Source organism: Protopterus annectens, chromosome 7.part0 (genome assembly GCF_019279795.1).
Source record: "Protopterus annectens isolate FY-2018-M chromosome 7.part0, PAN1.0, whole genome shotgun sequence".
NCBI lineage: Eukaryota > Metazoa > Chordata > Ceratodontiformes > Protopteridae > Protopterus > Protopterus annectens.
Genome location: NC_056739.1, coordinates 772766755 through 772784785, shown reverse-complemented (window position 1 = coordinate 772784785; position 18031 = coordinate 772766755). Strand labels below are relative to the sequence as shown.

Below are 18031 nucleotides of genomic sequence, written 5' to 3'. Positions count from 1 at the left end.
ACAACATCAGATCTAAAATTTCAATCGCGACATAAAACACTCTGTAAAGAAAACCCATCGAAAATTAGGAGCCCTCTATACAGCCAAACTCTTCCTAACAGAACAGACCAGAATAAGCATTGTTGCTTCTGTTCTTATCCCTCCTTTCCTTTATTATGCAGCTCCCATATTCATGAATTTACAATCCAATCAACCCTCCTCACTTGACTGGTACTATAATAAAAATGCAACATTTGCTGCCAATAATCATTATAGGACATTTCATTGCCTCGCACTAAAGCAACTTCAGTGGCTAGAATCAAGACTTACAACTTATAATGACATATAACCACATATATGATCCAGACAAATGCCCAGGTCTAAACAATATTCTTCAACTATACAGTCCCAAAAGATCACCAAGCTCTTCTGGCAAAATGTTGCTTACTGAAACTAAATCAAACAATATACTGCTGGAGACTCCCTATACCCTTCCTCTTTCTCTAAAACCAGAAATTCCATACCTCTTTCTCTCTCTCTCAGGATATTAGAAACCGATAAGTCTTTCAAACTACGCTTAAAGGATCATCTAGAAATACTTGGCTATGCTCTTGTACCTCTCCTGGGATAACATGCTATATAGCCTCTCCATTAACAAAATGGCTCTCATACCCCTTCCTGATACAACCATCACCTTGTCTGCTAACCTACTACACCTACTATCAGCATCACAACTTATAAAAATTATTGTGCCACAAAGTTTGGAAAAAAAAGTATATGTCAATTATAAATAATCTGTTTTTATTTTCTTATCCTGAAATGTAACACTGCATGACATTTTTATTCTACTACATACTATTCCCATATCAGATGTTAAAATTTTTGATCAAACTGTGACTAGTTTACATTGACCTAAAATGTATTAATGTTCATTGTCTAAACTTTATTATTTATTTACCTATTTGCATTTAGAAGAGGTAAAAAATAGAAAATCCACCCAGAAAAATGCTGCTATCGTATACACAAGTAAGTAGAAATCCCAGACAGTACTATAAGCAGCTCACAGCAGATGTTCTCACAAGATAGATGACTCCAAGTGTAGGATCCAGTAAAAGCGTTTTATTACAAGACAAGTAAGCGTTTTCACAAATATACCTTCATACAAAAATTCAAACATTGCTCTTAAATACGGAAGCAATTTTAAAATCCCCCAATCACACAGCTGTAGCCATGACATTACATCACATGACCACAAATTACTAAAAGGTAAATACTTCTCTATCACAAAACATATATAAAATATGTATATATAAAAATGCATAAACAATGCATAAACAATACATAAAATACATAAAAAACAGAATAGAAAATAAGAAATGCTCAATTACAAAAACTATTTATGGTGAATGTTTTTAAATTGTTTTTGTAATTCAGCATTTCTTATTTAAGATCAATGTTTGAGCTGCTTATAGGTTCATAGGTTCATACTAGGCTATCTGCCCTAGGGCATTTATAAGCCTAGCCAGAATGTGTTTGGCTTTCGCCACCCATTTTAAATTTATTTTGCTATGCCCTTTTTCGAGGTTAGTATACTGTGCCTCTGTCTAACAGTGACACAGAAGTGATACCCGGGGTAAACCTACGATCTCCCATCCACTCATCAAGATTCCTCTTGAAGAGAGTCAATGTGGGACTCTGCCTAACCTGGACTGGGATTTTATTCCAGAGTGAAGGGAGCCTCTGGGTTATGAATCTGTCCCTCCAGCATGTCCTATTTATTTCAGTGCTGAGGTTCAAGTCTCTCGAGTGCATAGCTCGATGGGATTTGGATTTTCTGAGGTGCAGCATGTCCATTAATTCCGGGTTGGACATGGCTTTATACGTCAGGCACAGATTGCCTCTGAACAGGCGGTATGCCACTGAGTAGAGCTGGAGTTTCTTTAACCGGGCAGCATATGGCATCTGTTTGAGCCCTTTGATCCTCATGGTGAGGTACTTTTGGGGTCTTTCCAGTTGCTGCAGGTGTCTGGTAAGGTACATCCCAAAAGGGGCATTGTACTCAATTATGGGCCTGATGAGGGATGAGTAAAGAAGCAGGATGACCTCCCCTGATCTAAATGTGAATCCCTTCATGATTAGGTGGGCTATATAAAATGTTTTTCTAACCACTTTGGCCACGTGGTTGTCAAATGAGAGATTGCTATCAACCTGGGTTCCCAGGTCCCTAATTACTTCTTCTGTACTTAATGGATTACCGCCTATGTGGTAATTTGTGGGCACATTGTTTTTGCCAAAGGGGATGACTATACACTTTTTGGCATTTAGCTTGAGGTCATAGCTCTGGCACCAGATGTCTGTTTCTATGAGGCCCTTTTGGAGGATGCTTATGTCGGCTGGAGAGTCGATTATGGCGCCCAGTTTGCAGTCATCTGCGAACTTGGTCAACCACAGTCCTTCCGTGTTGGCCTGTACCTCCGAGAAATATATACTGAACAAGAGAGGTCCCAGGACTGAGCCTTGTGGGACACCACTTGTAACTGGTTTGGAGTCTGACATGGCTCCAGCAATTCTAACCATGTGGGTTCTGTCCTTGAGCCACTTTCCAATCCATCTAGTGACATAGGGGTTTATATTTAAGCTGGTGAGCTTATCTATAATGCCCTAGTGGGGTATTATAGTACTGTCTGGGATTTCTACTTATTTGCATTTGTTTACCAGGAAAGTCCAGTGGGCCAAAGTGAGCCCATCTTCAGTTGAGGCTTGGGGAGAAAAGCTCCACATAAAGATATACATACCATCAGAATTTGCAATTTGCAATCAAAATTTATACACAAACTTTATAGACACAGTTAAATAGACAATGCATTTCTTAGGTAGCAAAACGTGCAAAATAGAAGTTATGTCCTTACCATAACGTTCCATGTGGAGTGTTCATCTCGCCTTTGTTCTTACACCTGGGTTCGGAGCCGATCCTCGGCTCCGTGTCGGCCGCTTAGCAAAGCTCTGCATCGAGAAGAAGCTCGAGACCAACCTAACTCCCACAATCCCCCTCTGCCTTTACCTCAGATCTAGTTTGCAAGCAAACCAACAGTAAACAGAAGAGAGCAAAACACATTCATGCCAAACAAGAATAAACATAGCTAAAATACATAGCCATAACAACTGCTCAAGGCAGAAGCAGGAGAAACAAACCAGGCACCTAAACTGGACGTTCTTCCTGAGGGTGGGAATGTAAGAACAAAGGCGAGATGAACACTCCACATGGAACGTTATGGTAAGGACATAACTTCTATATGTGAGAGTGTTCAATCTCGCCGTTTGTTCTTACACCTGGGTAGCGTCCCTAGCTCCATGTTCCTGAGGAACTCAGGGGAGAACGTTCCTGAGCACAGTGGAACCAAAGGTTGCCCTGTCCCTAGAAATCCTGTCTACTTTGTAATGAGAAATGAATGTATGTGGTTTAGACCAAGTGGCAGCCGCACAAATAGTGTCTAACGGCAGGCGGGCTGCATGAGCCAGGGATGTAGATACTGATCTTGTAGAGTGCCCTTTGGGCTTGACAGGTAAAGTTTGTTCAGAGGCAGTATAAACAAAAATAATGCAATCAGAAAGCCATTTGGACAGGGTTCGTTTTGTAACTGCCATACCTTTCTTGCTGTCTGAGAAGGCTACAAAGAGCTGGTCTGTTTTTCTGTGATCCTTTGTTCTGTCCAAGTAAAATCTGAGTTGTCTATGAACATCTAACTTGTGTAACATATATTCCAACTTATTGGAATGGTTCTTGAAAAAGGTGGGGAGTTCAATGGACTGATTAATATTATTAACGGAGCAAACTTTAGGAAGAAAGGATGGATTAGTGTGAAGAGATACTCTATCAGGGTGAAAGATCAAATAAGGATGTTTAACTGAAAGAGCTTGAAGCTCCGATACCCGCCTGGCCGATGTGATAGCCACCAGAAAAAGGGTCTTCCATGACAAAAACTTCAAAGGACAGGAAGAGGCTGGTTCAAAAGGTGGTAGCATCAGCTGTGACAAAAGAAGGTTCAAGTTCCAAGGTGAAGTAGGACTTCTAACTGGTGGTCTAATATGGAAAGATCCTTTTAGAAAGGCCTTACAAAGTCTGTGAGCCATAATAGGAGCCCCACTTTCCCCCACATGAAAGGTTGATATGGCAGCTAATTGCACTCTCAAAGTGGCAGGAGAAGCCCCTTGGTGGAACAGTTCGGTTAAAAACTCCAAGACCTTATTCAAAGGAGCTATTACGGGATCCAATTGTTGTGTAGTTGCCCAGTGCACAAAACGCTTCCATTTACTAGTGTAGATCTTTGTAGTGGAAGCTTTATGAGAAGCCACCAGGATATTTTGAACTGCTGGGGATAGAAGATCAGACCTGGCTAAGAAGGGAAGCGGAGCAGCCAAGCTGCTAGTCTGAGGGAGAGAAGCGACGGGTGGAGAGCCCCTGACGAATGGGTCAGTAGATCCGGCTCTGGGTCCAGGATCCAGGGTTCCCGCATTTGGTGTGCCAAAAGAGAGGGAAACCAGATTTGACGAGGCCAGAATGGGGCAATGAGGATAATTGTCCTTTGCAGGTTGCTGGCTTTCTGTAGAAATTTTGAAATCAGGGGAACAGGAGGAAAAGCGTACAGGAGACCTGGGGGCCAATCGTGAACCAGAGCGTCCCTGGGGACTTCCCCTGGAGGGGGTAATAGGGCAAAATAGCTCCTGCATTTGGCGTTCACTGGAGATGCAAACAGATCGCAGGAAGGCTGGCCCCACTTGCGAAATATTTCCTTCGCAACTGACTGTTTGAGGGACCACTCCTGAGGTAACAGTATGGCTCTGCTCAACCTGTCCGCTATGACGTTGGATAACCCCGGGATGTGCGTTGCTATCAGAAAACGACCTGTGGACTCCACCCATTGCCAGATTCTCATGGCCTCTCTGCATAGTTGATAAGACTTGGTTCCCCCTCGCTTGTTTATGTACCAGACTACGGACATGTTGTCCGTCTGAACTGCAATTGTCCCTAGAGGAAGAAGGGGAGCAAAGTGTTGCAACGCTAGAAACACTGCCCTCAACTCTAGAACATTGATGTGCAGATTGTATTCCAAATTGGTCCATTCGCCTTGGACTGTCTGTCCCTGAAAGATGCCCCCCCACCCTATCAGGGAAGCGTCCGTGGTCACCGTTGCTGTCGGCGTGGACAGCACAAATGGTCTTCTGCTGGAAAGATTGCAAGTCCGTAGCCACCAAGCTAGGTGTGATTTGCATATGTTCGTGATGTGAATTTCGTGTGTCAGGGGTAGCTTTTGGAATGACCATTGTGCAAACAGTAGCCATTGAAGAACTCTCATGTGCAGTCTTCCCAAGGGTATCGCAATGAGAGAAGCTGCCATGAGCCCCAAAACCTTCAGAACCAGTTTCGCTGGGGATTTTCTGGATGATAGAAGAAGATATATATGGTCTCGTAGGGAGTTTATCCTTTCTGGAGGAAGCCTTAGAATTAAGCAACGCGTATCCAATTCTGCTCCTATGAATGAGATATGCTGTGATGGCTGTAGTAAGGATTTTTCGAAATTTACGGAAATTCCGAGATGTACACAAAGTTGTAGCGTGTAATCCCTGGCCTGAATCAGTCGATGCTCCGTGGTGGCAGAAAGGAGCCAGTCGTCCAGATACGGAAACACCTGGAATCCCAGGCGTCTCAAGTGAGACGCTACCACTGCCATACATTTGGTGAAAACCCTGGGGGCTGAGGTCAGACCAAAGGGCAGGGCTCGAAACTGATAATGACTGGCTCCCAGCCGGAAGCGCAAGTGATCCCTGGACTCCCTGGCCATTTTGATGTGGTAGTATGCGTCCTTTAGATCTATTGAGCACATCCAGTTGTCCTTCTGCAGAAATGGAAGGATCGATTGAAGCGTGACCATCCGGAACTTTTCCTTCTTGATGAAGGTATTGAGATTGCTTAGGTCCAGAATTGGCCTCCAGTCCCCTGTCTTTTTTGGAACTAAAAAGAACCTTGAGTAAGTTCCGAATCCTCTTTGGTCCGCTGGGACTGGTTGGATGACTCTTTTTTCTAGCAGCTTTGAAATTTCTATAGCTGCAGGACCTCGCAGATGGGGCGGCACATCTGGAAGTCTTTTCTGTGGAATTGGGGGCAATAGGAAGGGAATTCTGTAGCCTCTGGTAACAATGCTTTTTACCCAATTGTCTGATGTAAGATTTTGCCAGGCCTGAGGGTATAAAGCTAAGCGACCCCCGACTGCCTCCAGAGCAGGACAGTCGGGCCTCCTCTCAGGAGTGCTGGAAAGGTTTCCCGGGGAGTGTATCCCTGTCACCTTGGTTCTGCGGACCCCCTCTGCCGCCAGGGCGACGTCTTCCACCTCTGCCCCCTCCTCTGCCTCTAGAGGGGGCATCACCCTGTGTGCCTGGGAAAGAACCTTGGGGTTTTCGAAACCACATTTTTCCACCACGTTGCCCTTTGGGGTACGGTCTGGATGGGGTGGAAAAACGGACTCCGACAGCAGACAGAGTCTTTCCCTCTTGCTCACACCGGGTAAGGGTCTCCTTTACTTTGGGGCCAAAGAGTGGCACCATCAAACGGGGCGTTAGTAAAGGAAGACTTGAAGGCTTCCGCAAATGAACATAAGCGCATCCAGGATTGTCTACGAAGAGCAATCGCTGAAGCCGCTGCCCTACTCGATCCTTCGGCTGCGTATGAGATCAGCCTCATGGACGAGTTTGCAATAGATGTAAGGGTATTGAGATGTGCTGCAACCTTTTCCGAGACGGCAGCATCTGTAGTACCCTGGAGGGTATCTCCCAACTCTTTGATTAGATCCCTCTGTAGCCGTGTGAAGTGGGTCAAATAGTTCAGGGATCGCATAGAAAAAGCCGCTGAACTAAAAATGCACTTCCCATACCTGTCCATAGTCCTAGAATCTCTGTTAGGTGGATGGACAGATGAGGAAGATTCAAACATCTCCTTTTTCGTGGCAGCTGCCACCACCATAGCGTCCAATGGCACTCCCTTTGTCAGATAAGCCTTATCTTGGGGGGCAGTAATATATTTGTTAGGCTTTCTAGGGACTGGCTCCACCATGTCAGGTGCCTCCCACGCCCTTCGAGCAATCAGTTCCATCAACTCATCGAAGGGCGGAGTGACCCAGGAGGAGGAAGGGCGAGCACCGAATGCCTTCAGCAAGACTGACTCATCCTCAGAAGGGGGAAGGGCTTGCCAATCACCTCTCTGTTTTAGGATCTCCAGGATGTCAGAAAAGGTGACATCCTCTGAGGGTGATTTTGGGGACCCTTCTGACTCATCCAAGTCAGTGTCTGATGTCAATGATTCTTGTGGAGAATCTAAGTGTCTCCTCTTACACAATCTTTTCCTCGGAACTTCCTCGGGGGGGCATCCGAAGAAGCCTCCGAGGAAGAGGGGGCACCCTCTAGGGGTGACTGAGACACTGGTGCTCGACGCTTAGACGTAGCCGTGGGTGCAGAGGAGGATAACGGACCTTTAGGGGAAGGAGAAGCTGTTTCTGCTGAAGTGGTTGTCTGAACAGACAACACCTTCCTCATGGGTTCGAAGGCCCCCGGGTCCCGAGTCGAGGTATCCCCCGGTTTCGAAGAAGTTGGAGGAATCCCCGAGACAGGCACCGAAGGCATCGACCCCGAGGACGGAGCCGAGTCGATCCCAGCTGAGGCCCCGAGAGGGAGCGTCGGAACCGAAACATCGGTCCGACTCTCAGTCCCGGACCCAAGGATGGATCTTCGGCTCCGAGACTCCAGTACTGGGTCCAACGGAGTTGAGGTGAACGGTACCGACCGAGAAAAAGACGGATCCGGCACCGAGGGCTCCACAATCAACAGATCTGCCTCTCCCGGCTACGAAGACTGGATAGGCCTCGGAGGAGGAACAGGTGGAGATAAGGGAAGGCCTTCGAGTCTCGACACCAACTGGGAGGAGACAGAGATGAGTTTGGACAAGGCCGTATTCTCCATCAATTTCTGCACCACGCGGTCTACATTGGTGTCGGAGAGGGGCCTGGAAGAACGCGTTGAAGGAATCGAAGACGGAGCCGACCTCAAAAGTGCAGGCGGAGGAAGCTCTGTCACCGGTTCCAAGACTCGAGGCTTGGTAACTGACAACAGTTCAACACTCGGCCCCGAAGTCTGTGGAACCGGTGATCGAACTTTGAATGAAGAGCTCGGAGCCGATGACTTGGGCTCCGACGTCTTCGATTCCTTCGAGGATTTAGATGCCTGGTCTGATGCATCCAGAGCCTCTTGGAATGCAGGCTTCAAAAGACCCCTATCCATAAGCTTCCTGCGCCTATCTGTCATGACCCTTCCACTGAAAGAATGACAGATGGAGCAGTCTTCTTGCAGATGGAGAGGGCCAAGACAGTAGACGCAGGAACTATGATTGTCTGTGACAGACATCTTCTGTCCACATTGGCACCGTTTGAAGCCTGATTTAGCTTTTTCTGACATGTTTACAAAAATCAACCCAGAAAACAGAGAAATGGCTAGTACTAAATGTCCAATCCAGTAAAAGTTGTCAAATCCAGTAAAAATTGTCAAATCCTGTTAATAAAGTCACATCCAATAGTCAACTCCAGTAAAAGTAAAAGGGTGGGGTAGGCCCCGAGGGAATAACTCAAAGAAGTATATAAAAATTATATACGGAACCGAGAAACCCTCGATACACTACTCATACACACACACAATCAACTTTAGAAGAGTTTTATACCAAAAATAATACAAGTAATATAAGAATTAATTAATCTTAGCTTTGAGGTGGTCCGAGCTCATCAAAATGATGCGAACGTTGCAGCGGCAAACTAGATCTGAGGTAAAGGCAGAGGGGGATTGTGGGAGTTAGGTTGGTCTCGAGCTTCTTCTCGATGCAGAGCTTTGCCAAGCGGCCGACACGGAGCCGAGGATCGGCTCTGAACCCAGGTGTAAGAACAAACGGCGAGATTGAACACTCTCACATCTATTGTTTTACTGTTTACTCATTTTATTATGGCACTTTTCTCAATGGGCATCCACTGAAAAGTGTCAGTTTGATTACCCAGTTGGACCATCCTGGTAAACAAATGGAATAAATAAATAAACAGAACAAGCTTGCTTCATTGGTTAGTTAATACTGTATTAGACATAACTATTCAGTTTTCAGAAAATGTCTTCATGGCAGCCAGTTTCTTACCTATGTCACTAGAATCCAAGTATACATCTTCTTCTGACTGGCCACAGTAAGGTAAGGCTGGTGGTGAGAAAGGTGCTAGCCATGTCTGAGGACTCTCTGACAGCGTTCTTGTATGAAACCTGCAATCAGAAATGGAACTTGCATTTATATAGAAGCTGTGCAGAAATTAGTTAAATCCTGATGGGTTTATGTACGTCAGTTAAAAGTTAAGTCTCACAGATCTGGGATGCATATCATAACAAAGAAACAAAGCCCACCCCAACACACACGTCTCAAAGTGTAGTGTGTAGTCTCACACGCACTACTAATCAATTATAACACAACATCAAATGATAAACTAAAGTACATGTATGTACAGCAGGATACAGCATTAACTACTGTGAATATGAAGTGCATTTTTCTCCATGCAGATGCTAACAAACCCATTCCAAAAGTACAGACTTACATAGGTCACTAACATGTTGACCTTTCTGCATTCTCTCAAAAAAATTCTACACAACAGACAAGGAACACAGACAGCTACTGAAATCACTGCTCATCTCAGCAGCACAGACAAGCAGTAAGTCTTCAATTACAGTATATAACTGCATGTTACAGCAAAAAGGCAGCAGACACTCCAACTTCTAAGGAGGTATTAACTGCATGTTACAGCAACAGAGGGGGGAAGATGCTCTGTGTTCTAAGGAGATATTAAGTGCATGTTAAAGTAACGGGGGGGTGATGCTCGGAGTTCTATGGAGTTATTAACTGTATGTTACAGCAACACTGGGGGGATGCTCCTACTTTTAAAATGTTATTAACTGCAACAGAGGGGGGAGATGCTCTGAGTTCTAAGGAGATATCAGCATAGAAGAATGAAAGCACTATCTTTTAGATTTGTTATCCTTTTAACCTGTACCCAGCCGCAGTCCAACTCAATCCACAAACTCTGTTCCTGAAAGCAGTGTGACTGCACTAAGAGTACTGAGCTACAACAATGTACTTCTTATCAAGTTACAGACAAATACTTCTGTACTGATTTAACAACTGAGCATAACTTGCTTTTAACAACTGTTTATGCCTTAAGTACATGGAGTTTAGCTGTTTCTGCAACTCCAAATTAGGCATTATGCTTGAAATTTGTTTGCTGTAATTCTGACATCTGAATTTAAAACAAAACTTTATTCTAATGTAATCAGGAAAAAGAGACAGGACAGTAAGGTGCTTAAGGCGCTCAATTGTGCAGCTGAATATCATAGGTCTGAATTTCAGCAATAATCCACCTCCAGAAAACAAAGTGACATTTAAGTTATGCCCCTGAATGACCTGACGACAGAAAGACTTTTGCACTAAGACAAACCATAATATATATATACATATATATACACACACACACACACACACACACACACACACACACACACACACACACACACACACACACACAAAATAAACTCTGACAGCATAACAATTAAACATCCCAGCCTGGGCTGTAGGCACCTTACCATTCACTGTTCTCTGTATCGCTGGACACAGATTCATCTTTGATCTCCTCCTCAGTCAAACAGCTGCTGGTACTCTCCACCTCCACATGTTTTTCTTCCCAGACTATGCTGTCCAAAAGAGCTTCCAATGCCTCATCGTCACTGAAGATCCCTTCTCGCAGATGTTCAGAATGTGTTACCTTTCAGGGACAAAAGAAATGGTGAAACAGTGCATTAAAAAAAGCATTTTATGAAAACTCAGAAAGGAAATCTACTAAACTAGTATACATTTACTTTCATCTGTAGTTTTTGCTTGTTGCTAAAAAGGATCAATAAAATTGTCTATCCTTAATATAATCTCTGAAATAACAAAAACTGCTAGCAAGATGAAAGCCAATCAAAAGTAAACTTAACTTCCATCCTAGTCAGTTTTCGTTTAAATTAAATTAACCTCTTTTGCCAAACGTGACCTTGTTTCTAAATTATAAACTGCAGCCTGATGCTTTCAAACAACGAACACACTTAAACCCACATAGTTTCCTAAGGGAATACTGCTCTCTTCTCTGTAAGCAGTTAAAACAAGTGATGTTGGACAAATGTATTTTTCATTAAATTCATCAATTTGTAAAAATAAATAAATAAACATGGAACTGATTCACCTGTTAGCCAGAATATACAATAAAAACCTACTAAGTTAAGTTAACTGAAAATAAAAGAGCCAAACTAAATAATTTTCAGAGTATTTTAGGATCACAGGATCATAGGAAGTTACTAGGCTAATGACCCTAGGGCCCTTACAGGCCAAGTCAAGTTTTACCCTTATTTCCAAGATCAGCACTTGGATAAATCCATTAGAGCGAGTAACCCTGTACCATTTAACTTACGGCTATGCAGTATTTCCAATAAAGCATAGTCAAAGATTGCCTTATATCCAAGGCAGAGATCGCCTCTGAGCAGTCTGTATGAAACAGAATAAAGTGACAGTGATTTGAGATGATTCTCATAGGACAGATGCTGAAGGCCTTGAATTTTTCTTGTAAGGAACCTTTTTGGGCTCTCCAATTGCTGCAGGTGCTCGGAAAGGTGTATACCAAAAGGGGCACTGTACTCGACTGAAAACAGAAAGTAACAAGTTCCAAGCACAATAACTAAACATAACATAAACATGTTCATGATAATTATCTGACTTTCTCTGCGATGCTTGTCAGTGACTGGAAACTTGCAAAATAAATAAATAAATAAATAAAAAATAAAAACAATGACAGGTAAATAATCTAATAACTGAACCTCCAAAACATGACCAGTGACTTTTAACTATTTTAATCACTTTTATTGCAGCAAGTGCCTTTGCCTCAAAAGAAACTTAACAACAGCCTTCATCAGACTGTTAAAACATTCACGTTTCAACTTATTTAAACAAAACTACATGTTACATGATCCAGTAATCAGTCAATAAAAATGCTTACTTCACGTATATTTTATTAAAAATACTTCCTTTTTAAAATAATGGGCCGGATTTTGTAAAGTTTGTGGAATCTGGTGCATTACACCCAATATCAGTGGCTAAGCTGCGGATAAAAACGTAATATGTAAATATGCCACAGTGAATTCAAAATATCGTGGCGCACAACTGAGTATCCCGGTAGTAACTGCGCACTGTATATCACTTGCAAGTAATCCGTAAGTAATGAAAAACTGCTCTCAGACATGATGTACATCAACAAAGTTATGAAAAGAATCTCACAATCTAAGCAGCCTGACAATCGTGAATACACATCTATAACAGAAAAATCCATTATTATGAAAATATGTTACTTACCAATTACTGATTCCAATGGAATCCATAAATTTTCTAATAAAAAAATTAATAAAGGTGAAGGGCAGTCATCACCAGAGCTAACATTAGCCAACAATGGGTGCGGGACATGAGTGGGGAACACAGGTAATGCACGTACCCAAGGAAACTGGGAAATAGTAAAGCAGACATGGGAAGCGGGTGAAAAAAAGGAATGCACAATATGCATGTTGGCAACACACAGGTGTGGATGTAAAAGTATGACCGTCAGGCGCCTAAATGGAACATACCTGGAAGCAACACAAATACACATACACACACAAATAACATGCACGAGTACTTGCACAAATCTAACTCTACAGCTTAAAAAATATCAAGTTGAAGTTTAACAACGTACGCAGGCTAACATACAAGTTTAATGAGAACAAGGATGTACTGCAAGCAGTAACCAGAGACTTGTGTGCAGATATCCTGCATCTGTAAAATGTTGGCACATGTTGACCATGCCAACAACATAATACATGACAATGGACAATAACTGCAACAAAGGCAAACACACATGCAAAATATGTTGCATAACTACAAAGGTGGAAAGGAGGTGGACAACCTGGGCCCGGGTCTATGTTTAATAATCAAGCGGATGTTTATCATATATAGACCATCAAAAGTTCCCTTCACTGAACGGCCATGTGATCGTAACTAATTTCATCGAATGATCATAGCTGCCCAACATGAAGGGAATGGAACTAGTACGTACTTACCGGTAATGTAGGGATAAGGAATCCTGCCCTTTCCCCACTGTAGTTTGATCTTGGTGTTGGTATATATAATTAGCAGGGAGTGTGGGGGGCTGAAGATTCAATGAACTCCAAGTCTGCACTACAGAGGGGAAAGGGTAGGTTTCTTTATCCCTACGTTACCTGTAAGTATGTACTAGTTCCATTTCCTTTTTGCGGGCAACTATGATTGTTTGATGAAATTATTTAGATCATTTGGCCTTTTGAGGGAAGGAACTTATGATGGTCTATGTGTCATGAATGGCCATCTGATGAATGTTCCATTCGATTGTTAAACACAACCCCCCCCCAGGGCCACATCAAGAAAGACAACGATAAAACAGGACAACAAGGTAAGGTTACACACTGCAAATGCATGGGTACACCACACAGGATGCTGCTGAAGCCACCCCAAAACACATTTAAGCAAATGTATGTCACATGGACAGAGTGAATTGCTGATGCCCGCCAAAATGGGCATTTATAAATCAAACATATACAATAATGTGCAATTGTGTAATATCAACAGGCACAGGTAATCAAGCTAAGAATTTAAATCACATACACATATACTGTTATGCCAATGTGGAATAAACAACCATAGGTGTATGTCACACACCCTGCTAATTACTGAGCAGAAGATACTCCTGTAAGCAGCACTGCACCACATCAATGATAAGTCAATGAATGCTCAAATATCAAAGGTACAATGGTGTTTCACAGCGGATATGACTATGTGCAGAGACATATACAATCATCAGTTAATGCGTACAAATATGGCCAGAAGGTGTGAACTTATGTGAATAAGGAATGGATGTGGAAATGTAACATGCAGAAAACACAGCATACTGTACTGTTACTGAATAAATTATCCTTGTCACAGTGTATACATGAATGTTAAATTAGCATTCAATACAGTCAGAAAAGGAGGACTGTCCATAGGCATAACATACCTTTATATGACCCAACATGGCATCAGCATTGCCAACACATGGCACATGTGACATCGTGCAAATGGGACAGCATGACAACTGTCATTCTAAAACACGAGTTATGACATCTTCTGTTGCACAAACTTGATATGACAATACACATGATATGACAATACACAAATCTTAACCACACCACTGTGGTAGTGCTGGACTATGGCCAACATGTGTTTTCTGTCAGTTTCTCTCGGAAAAAACATATGTTTACAGATTAATTGTTGCAGCAGTAGCTACCACAATGCACAGACAGCTGAATGTGGAAGGAAAGTGCAATGTGGTAATGTGCATCATGCACACTTTGAAACATAATTACATGCCACACAATGATTTCTGCATTGTATGTTTGCACATATAACACACAAGCATGGCAGCTACATGACATGAATGCACAACAGTGCATATACAGTCCAATCAATTATATGGCAAACAGCATGTTGGCAGTATTACACAATTGGAGCACACAGACAATACTTATGGACCTAAGGGATCACCCTGATGGGGATGATCATCACAAATGATCTCTTGGGCTATCTTCCTGAACAAGTCACACACAGCCCATGCCATGTCCTGGAAAAAATTACCCATCGTGTCCCTCACCAGTGTTCAAAAGACATTGGTCACAACCACCCAGATCTGCTCCCAATAATAGACTCTCTGTTGTTCCTGAAATCAACTCCTCCGTGGTACAACAGAGGTGATGGGGTCGTGCAGGTGCAGATCCAGCTTCTTCATTGCCATCCTTCTCATTGTCATGATGATCACCTGAGGACTCTGACAGTAGCCAGGTATGCGTTCGTCACTTACATCTAATTAGCGATCATCTACCAGTCCCATGCTCAGTCAAGATGAACTGCAACACAAGACAGAAATTGCACATGAATACCAGATACTACCTGTCTGCATAACATACCCACTGTGACACAATGAATAGGTAGAAAACAGTCCTCATGAAATGTCAAACTATGTTATGACAAGTCTACTGTACCACCATATGTGAAGTATGCCAATAGTCAAAACTATAATAATAAAAAGAAAATGTCTATCATGCCACACATACCCATGAAGATCAAAGCTGACCTTAAAAAGAAACTGATAAGCACATCTGTGAGCTAAGATTTAATTAACATCTCCTCCACATGTGAGTTTTGCATCTAGAAACATGAGGCTGAAGGTGTATTAGCATACACTGAAGATCATAAACGCAGTTCAAGTTGAAACCTATGAAACATTAGCACAATTATAATTAACAAATTTGCTGCTAGCTGATGGCTCCTCAGGCACACAACACATTCCCTGTGTCATTTTATCTATACTTATGGAGATGTCCAATAAGAGAACATGTCAGGGAGATTGTATCCATCACACAATGTGAGCAGCTTAATCAAGGCTGTGCAATGGTATGCATAATATAGCTTACCAGTGGAAATCATGACATGACCTCAGCAGTTGTTTACTGGCCAGCAATAAGCCTGGCAAGCATACTCAACCCAAACACATGTAACACATCCTAACATCTGAATGGAAACATGCCCAAAAGTGCCTCATGTAACATTACCAATCTGACAAAATAAAAGCTTGTAAATGACAAGACATTAGTATTGGGGCCTGCACTGTTTAATGATGGCATATGCCTTAGTAAACTGTTCAGCTGAGTGTCTGACAGGATTTCATTATTTCCACTTTTTTTTCCTTGCTGGTGTTTCATGAGCAATTATGTCTGTGTGTGAATGTAATGAGTCATATGAACAGTCACCAAATAACACTGTTAAAATTAAGACAAAGTGAGATGACAATATCATGGAAAGTATGCAAGCCATATGACAAACATTTGAGCCAGGAAGCATGGTCAGTGTATGACCTCACATCAATAAAAGAAATATTAATGTAACAAATAATAATGTCAATCACAAACATAAGTCTCAGCCTTTGACACATATATGTTGTACAGACAGTACTGTCTGTTCACAACTGTATGCATGACCTACCTACATTTATTAGCAATCAGTAGCCTTCAAAATGCGAACATCCTGATAATGCTTGCTGAGTTTCAAATGGTGCAAATAAATACCTGTGTGCACAAGTATCCAAAAACACACAATACAAGTATGTTGTAACAGAAAACACCCAAGGTGGTGTAGGCAGATGCAATACCAATACTGAACTGAAGGACGTGCTACACAGTCTATCAACAAAAGTGTGAACACTAACCCAGCAAGCACCATGAAGTATTTGAATAAGCAGGCTATGCACAACAGACCAGACACTGAGAATCATAACCAAACATATGTGTGCCAACACATGCATTATAAATAGCAGTTAACACATGAGAGACTTGTAAATAAAACAGGCACATCACAATACGTGTGAGTTACACAAATCCAACTGTCATTTAGGCTGTGGTCTATATTTTAAAAGCTATCTTCAGAAAACATTGCTTGCTGCTAAATGATATTTAAACATATCTGTATTTCAATCAGACTTGTAAGCATTGTGATTACTGCACTTACCTTACTGATGCATGATGGGTATTCCTGCATTCTAAGCAATATACATGGTAATGTAAAAGCACGGGCCTGTAACAAGGATCAGATACATTTTATTAAACAAAACAGAAATTAAGCAACATGCCTATCTCCCTCCACTGCTTCTCAAGCCTATGCATCCACCTGATGCACAGTACATGATTTCTGGTTCTGTCCTCATCCCCTGCAAAAACAACGAAAAGGCGAACTATGTCAGTCCTCAAATAACAGAGGAATATGTTGCACAGATCAGGTTCTAAAAGTTTTACTTTTGAAGAACATCAGACAATCACCATATACATTTTACAATGTTACACACACAGGTCTTTACATCTTTCAACAGAGTTGAACATGAGATTCAAACCTGCAACTCTAATCTATGTCCACAGTGTAATTTAACACCTATCTGCCTAGCTAGTTCATCTTGCCTGATTGGATGTTGTTGTGAATGCAGTAAAAAGACTTTGGGTTATGCATGTGCAGAGATGGCTTACTAATATGGATCATGGCTTGGGTTTTCAAAAAAGGACAATGTGCTGGGCATTTGGGTAAACAATTTGCAAGAATTAATCCATGTCAGCACAGTGGTCACAACCAGTAACAGCAAGAGAAAAACTTCATCCCTCAGATAGTGGAACAGTGTCATGTATCACTTAGCTTCTGTTAACTGAGACATAAAAGGTGCTGTACATCAGGGACACAGTAAGGTATGTGGGAGGACTATATTTACAGAGATTCCTTGGCAAAGTGCACATCACAAATCAAATGCATACATTACTGTATCTCCCTGTTCTGCATTTCAACCTGAAGTATGACCTTCTGACTCCCTCAAAAGAAAAGTATGAGGTGGCTGTTGAAATTAATTTAATAATGACTGACAAACCTACATTTGATAGCACTTTGGCAAATAATACTATATTCCACAAAACGTTTTGTCAGACATACAGCAGTCTGTTGCAAGCTTTACACATAACCCTGTACTTAAAGAGTTGCTGTTAACAGGATATTACGGATTACAAAGATATTATTTAGAAATTCTACAAATAATTAACTTACTTATAAGAATGCACAAAATAACCGTTAATACCAATAAGCAGTTATATAGGGAATACTACTAGACATTGCGTGAAATCATACCTCTCAACCTGGAAACATCAAAAATCTGGACAAAGGCCTAAGAAAAATAGGTACAAATCTGTACACTGATTAACATAACATTTGCATATGGAATTATATAACCCTACCCACTCTAATGGAATTGTGGGATACAAACTTTCAAACACAAACTGA

General features: G+C 42.0%; 1 protein-coding gene across 2 annotated transcripts in view; it reads right to left on the bottom strand.

The window, feature by feature from the left end:
- The window catches only part of SAP25 (Sin3A associated protein 25), a 1501590-nt gene that overhangs the window by 1057736 nt on the left and 425823 nt on the right, over positions 1 to 18031 (bottom strand). For both annotated transcript variants that reach the window (XM_044077299.1, XM_044077298.1), the window contains 2 exons: positions 10681 to 10859; positions 9197 to 9315 (listed from right to left, as the gene is read on the bottom strand). In XM_044077299.1, the coding sequence (XP_043933234.1) occupies positions 9197 to 9315; positions 10681 to 10859 (298 nt within the window). The remainder of the gene's footprint in view (positions 1 to 9196; positions 9316 to 10680; positions 10860 to 18031) is intronic.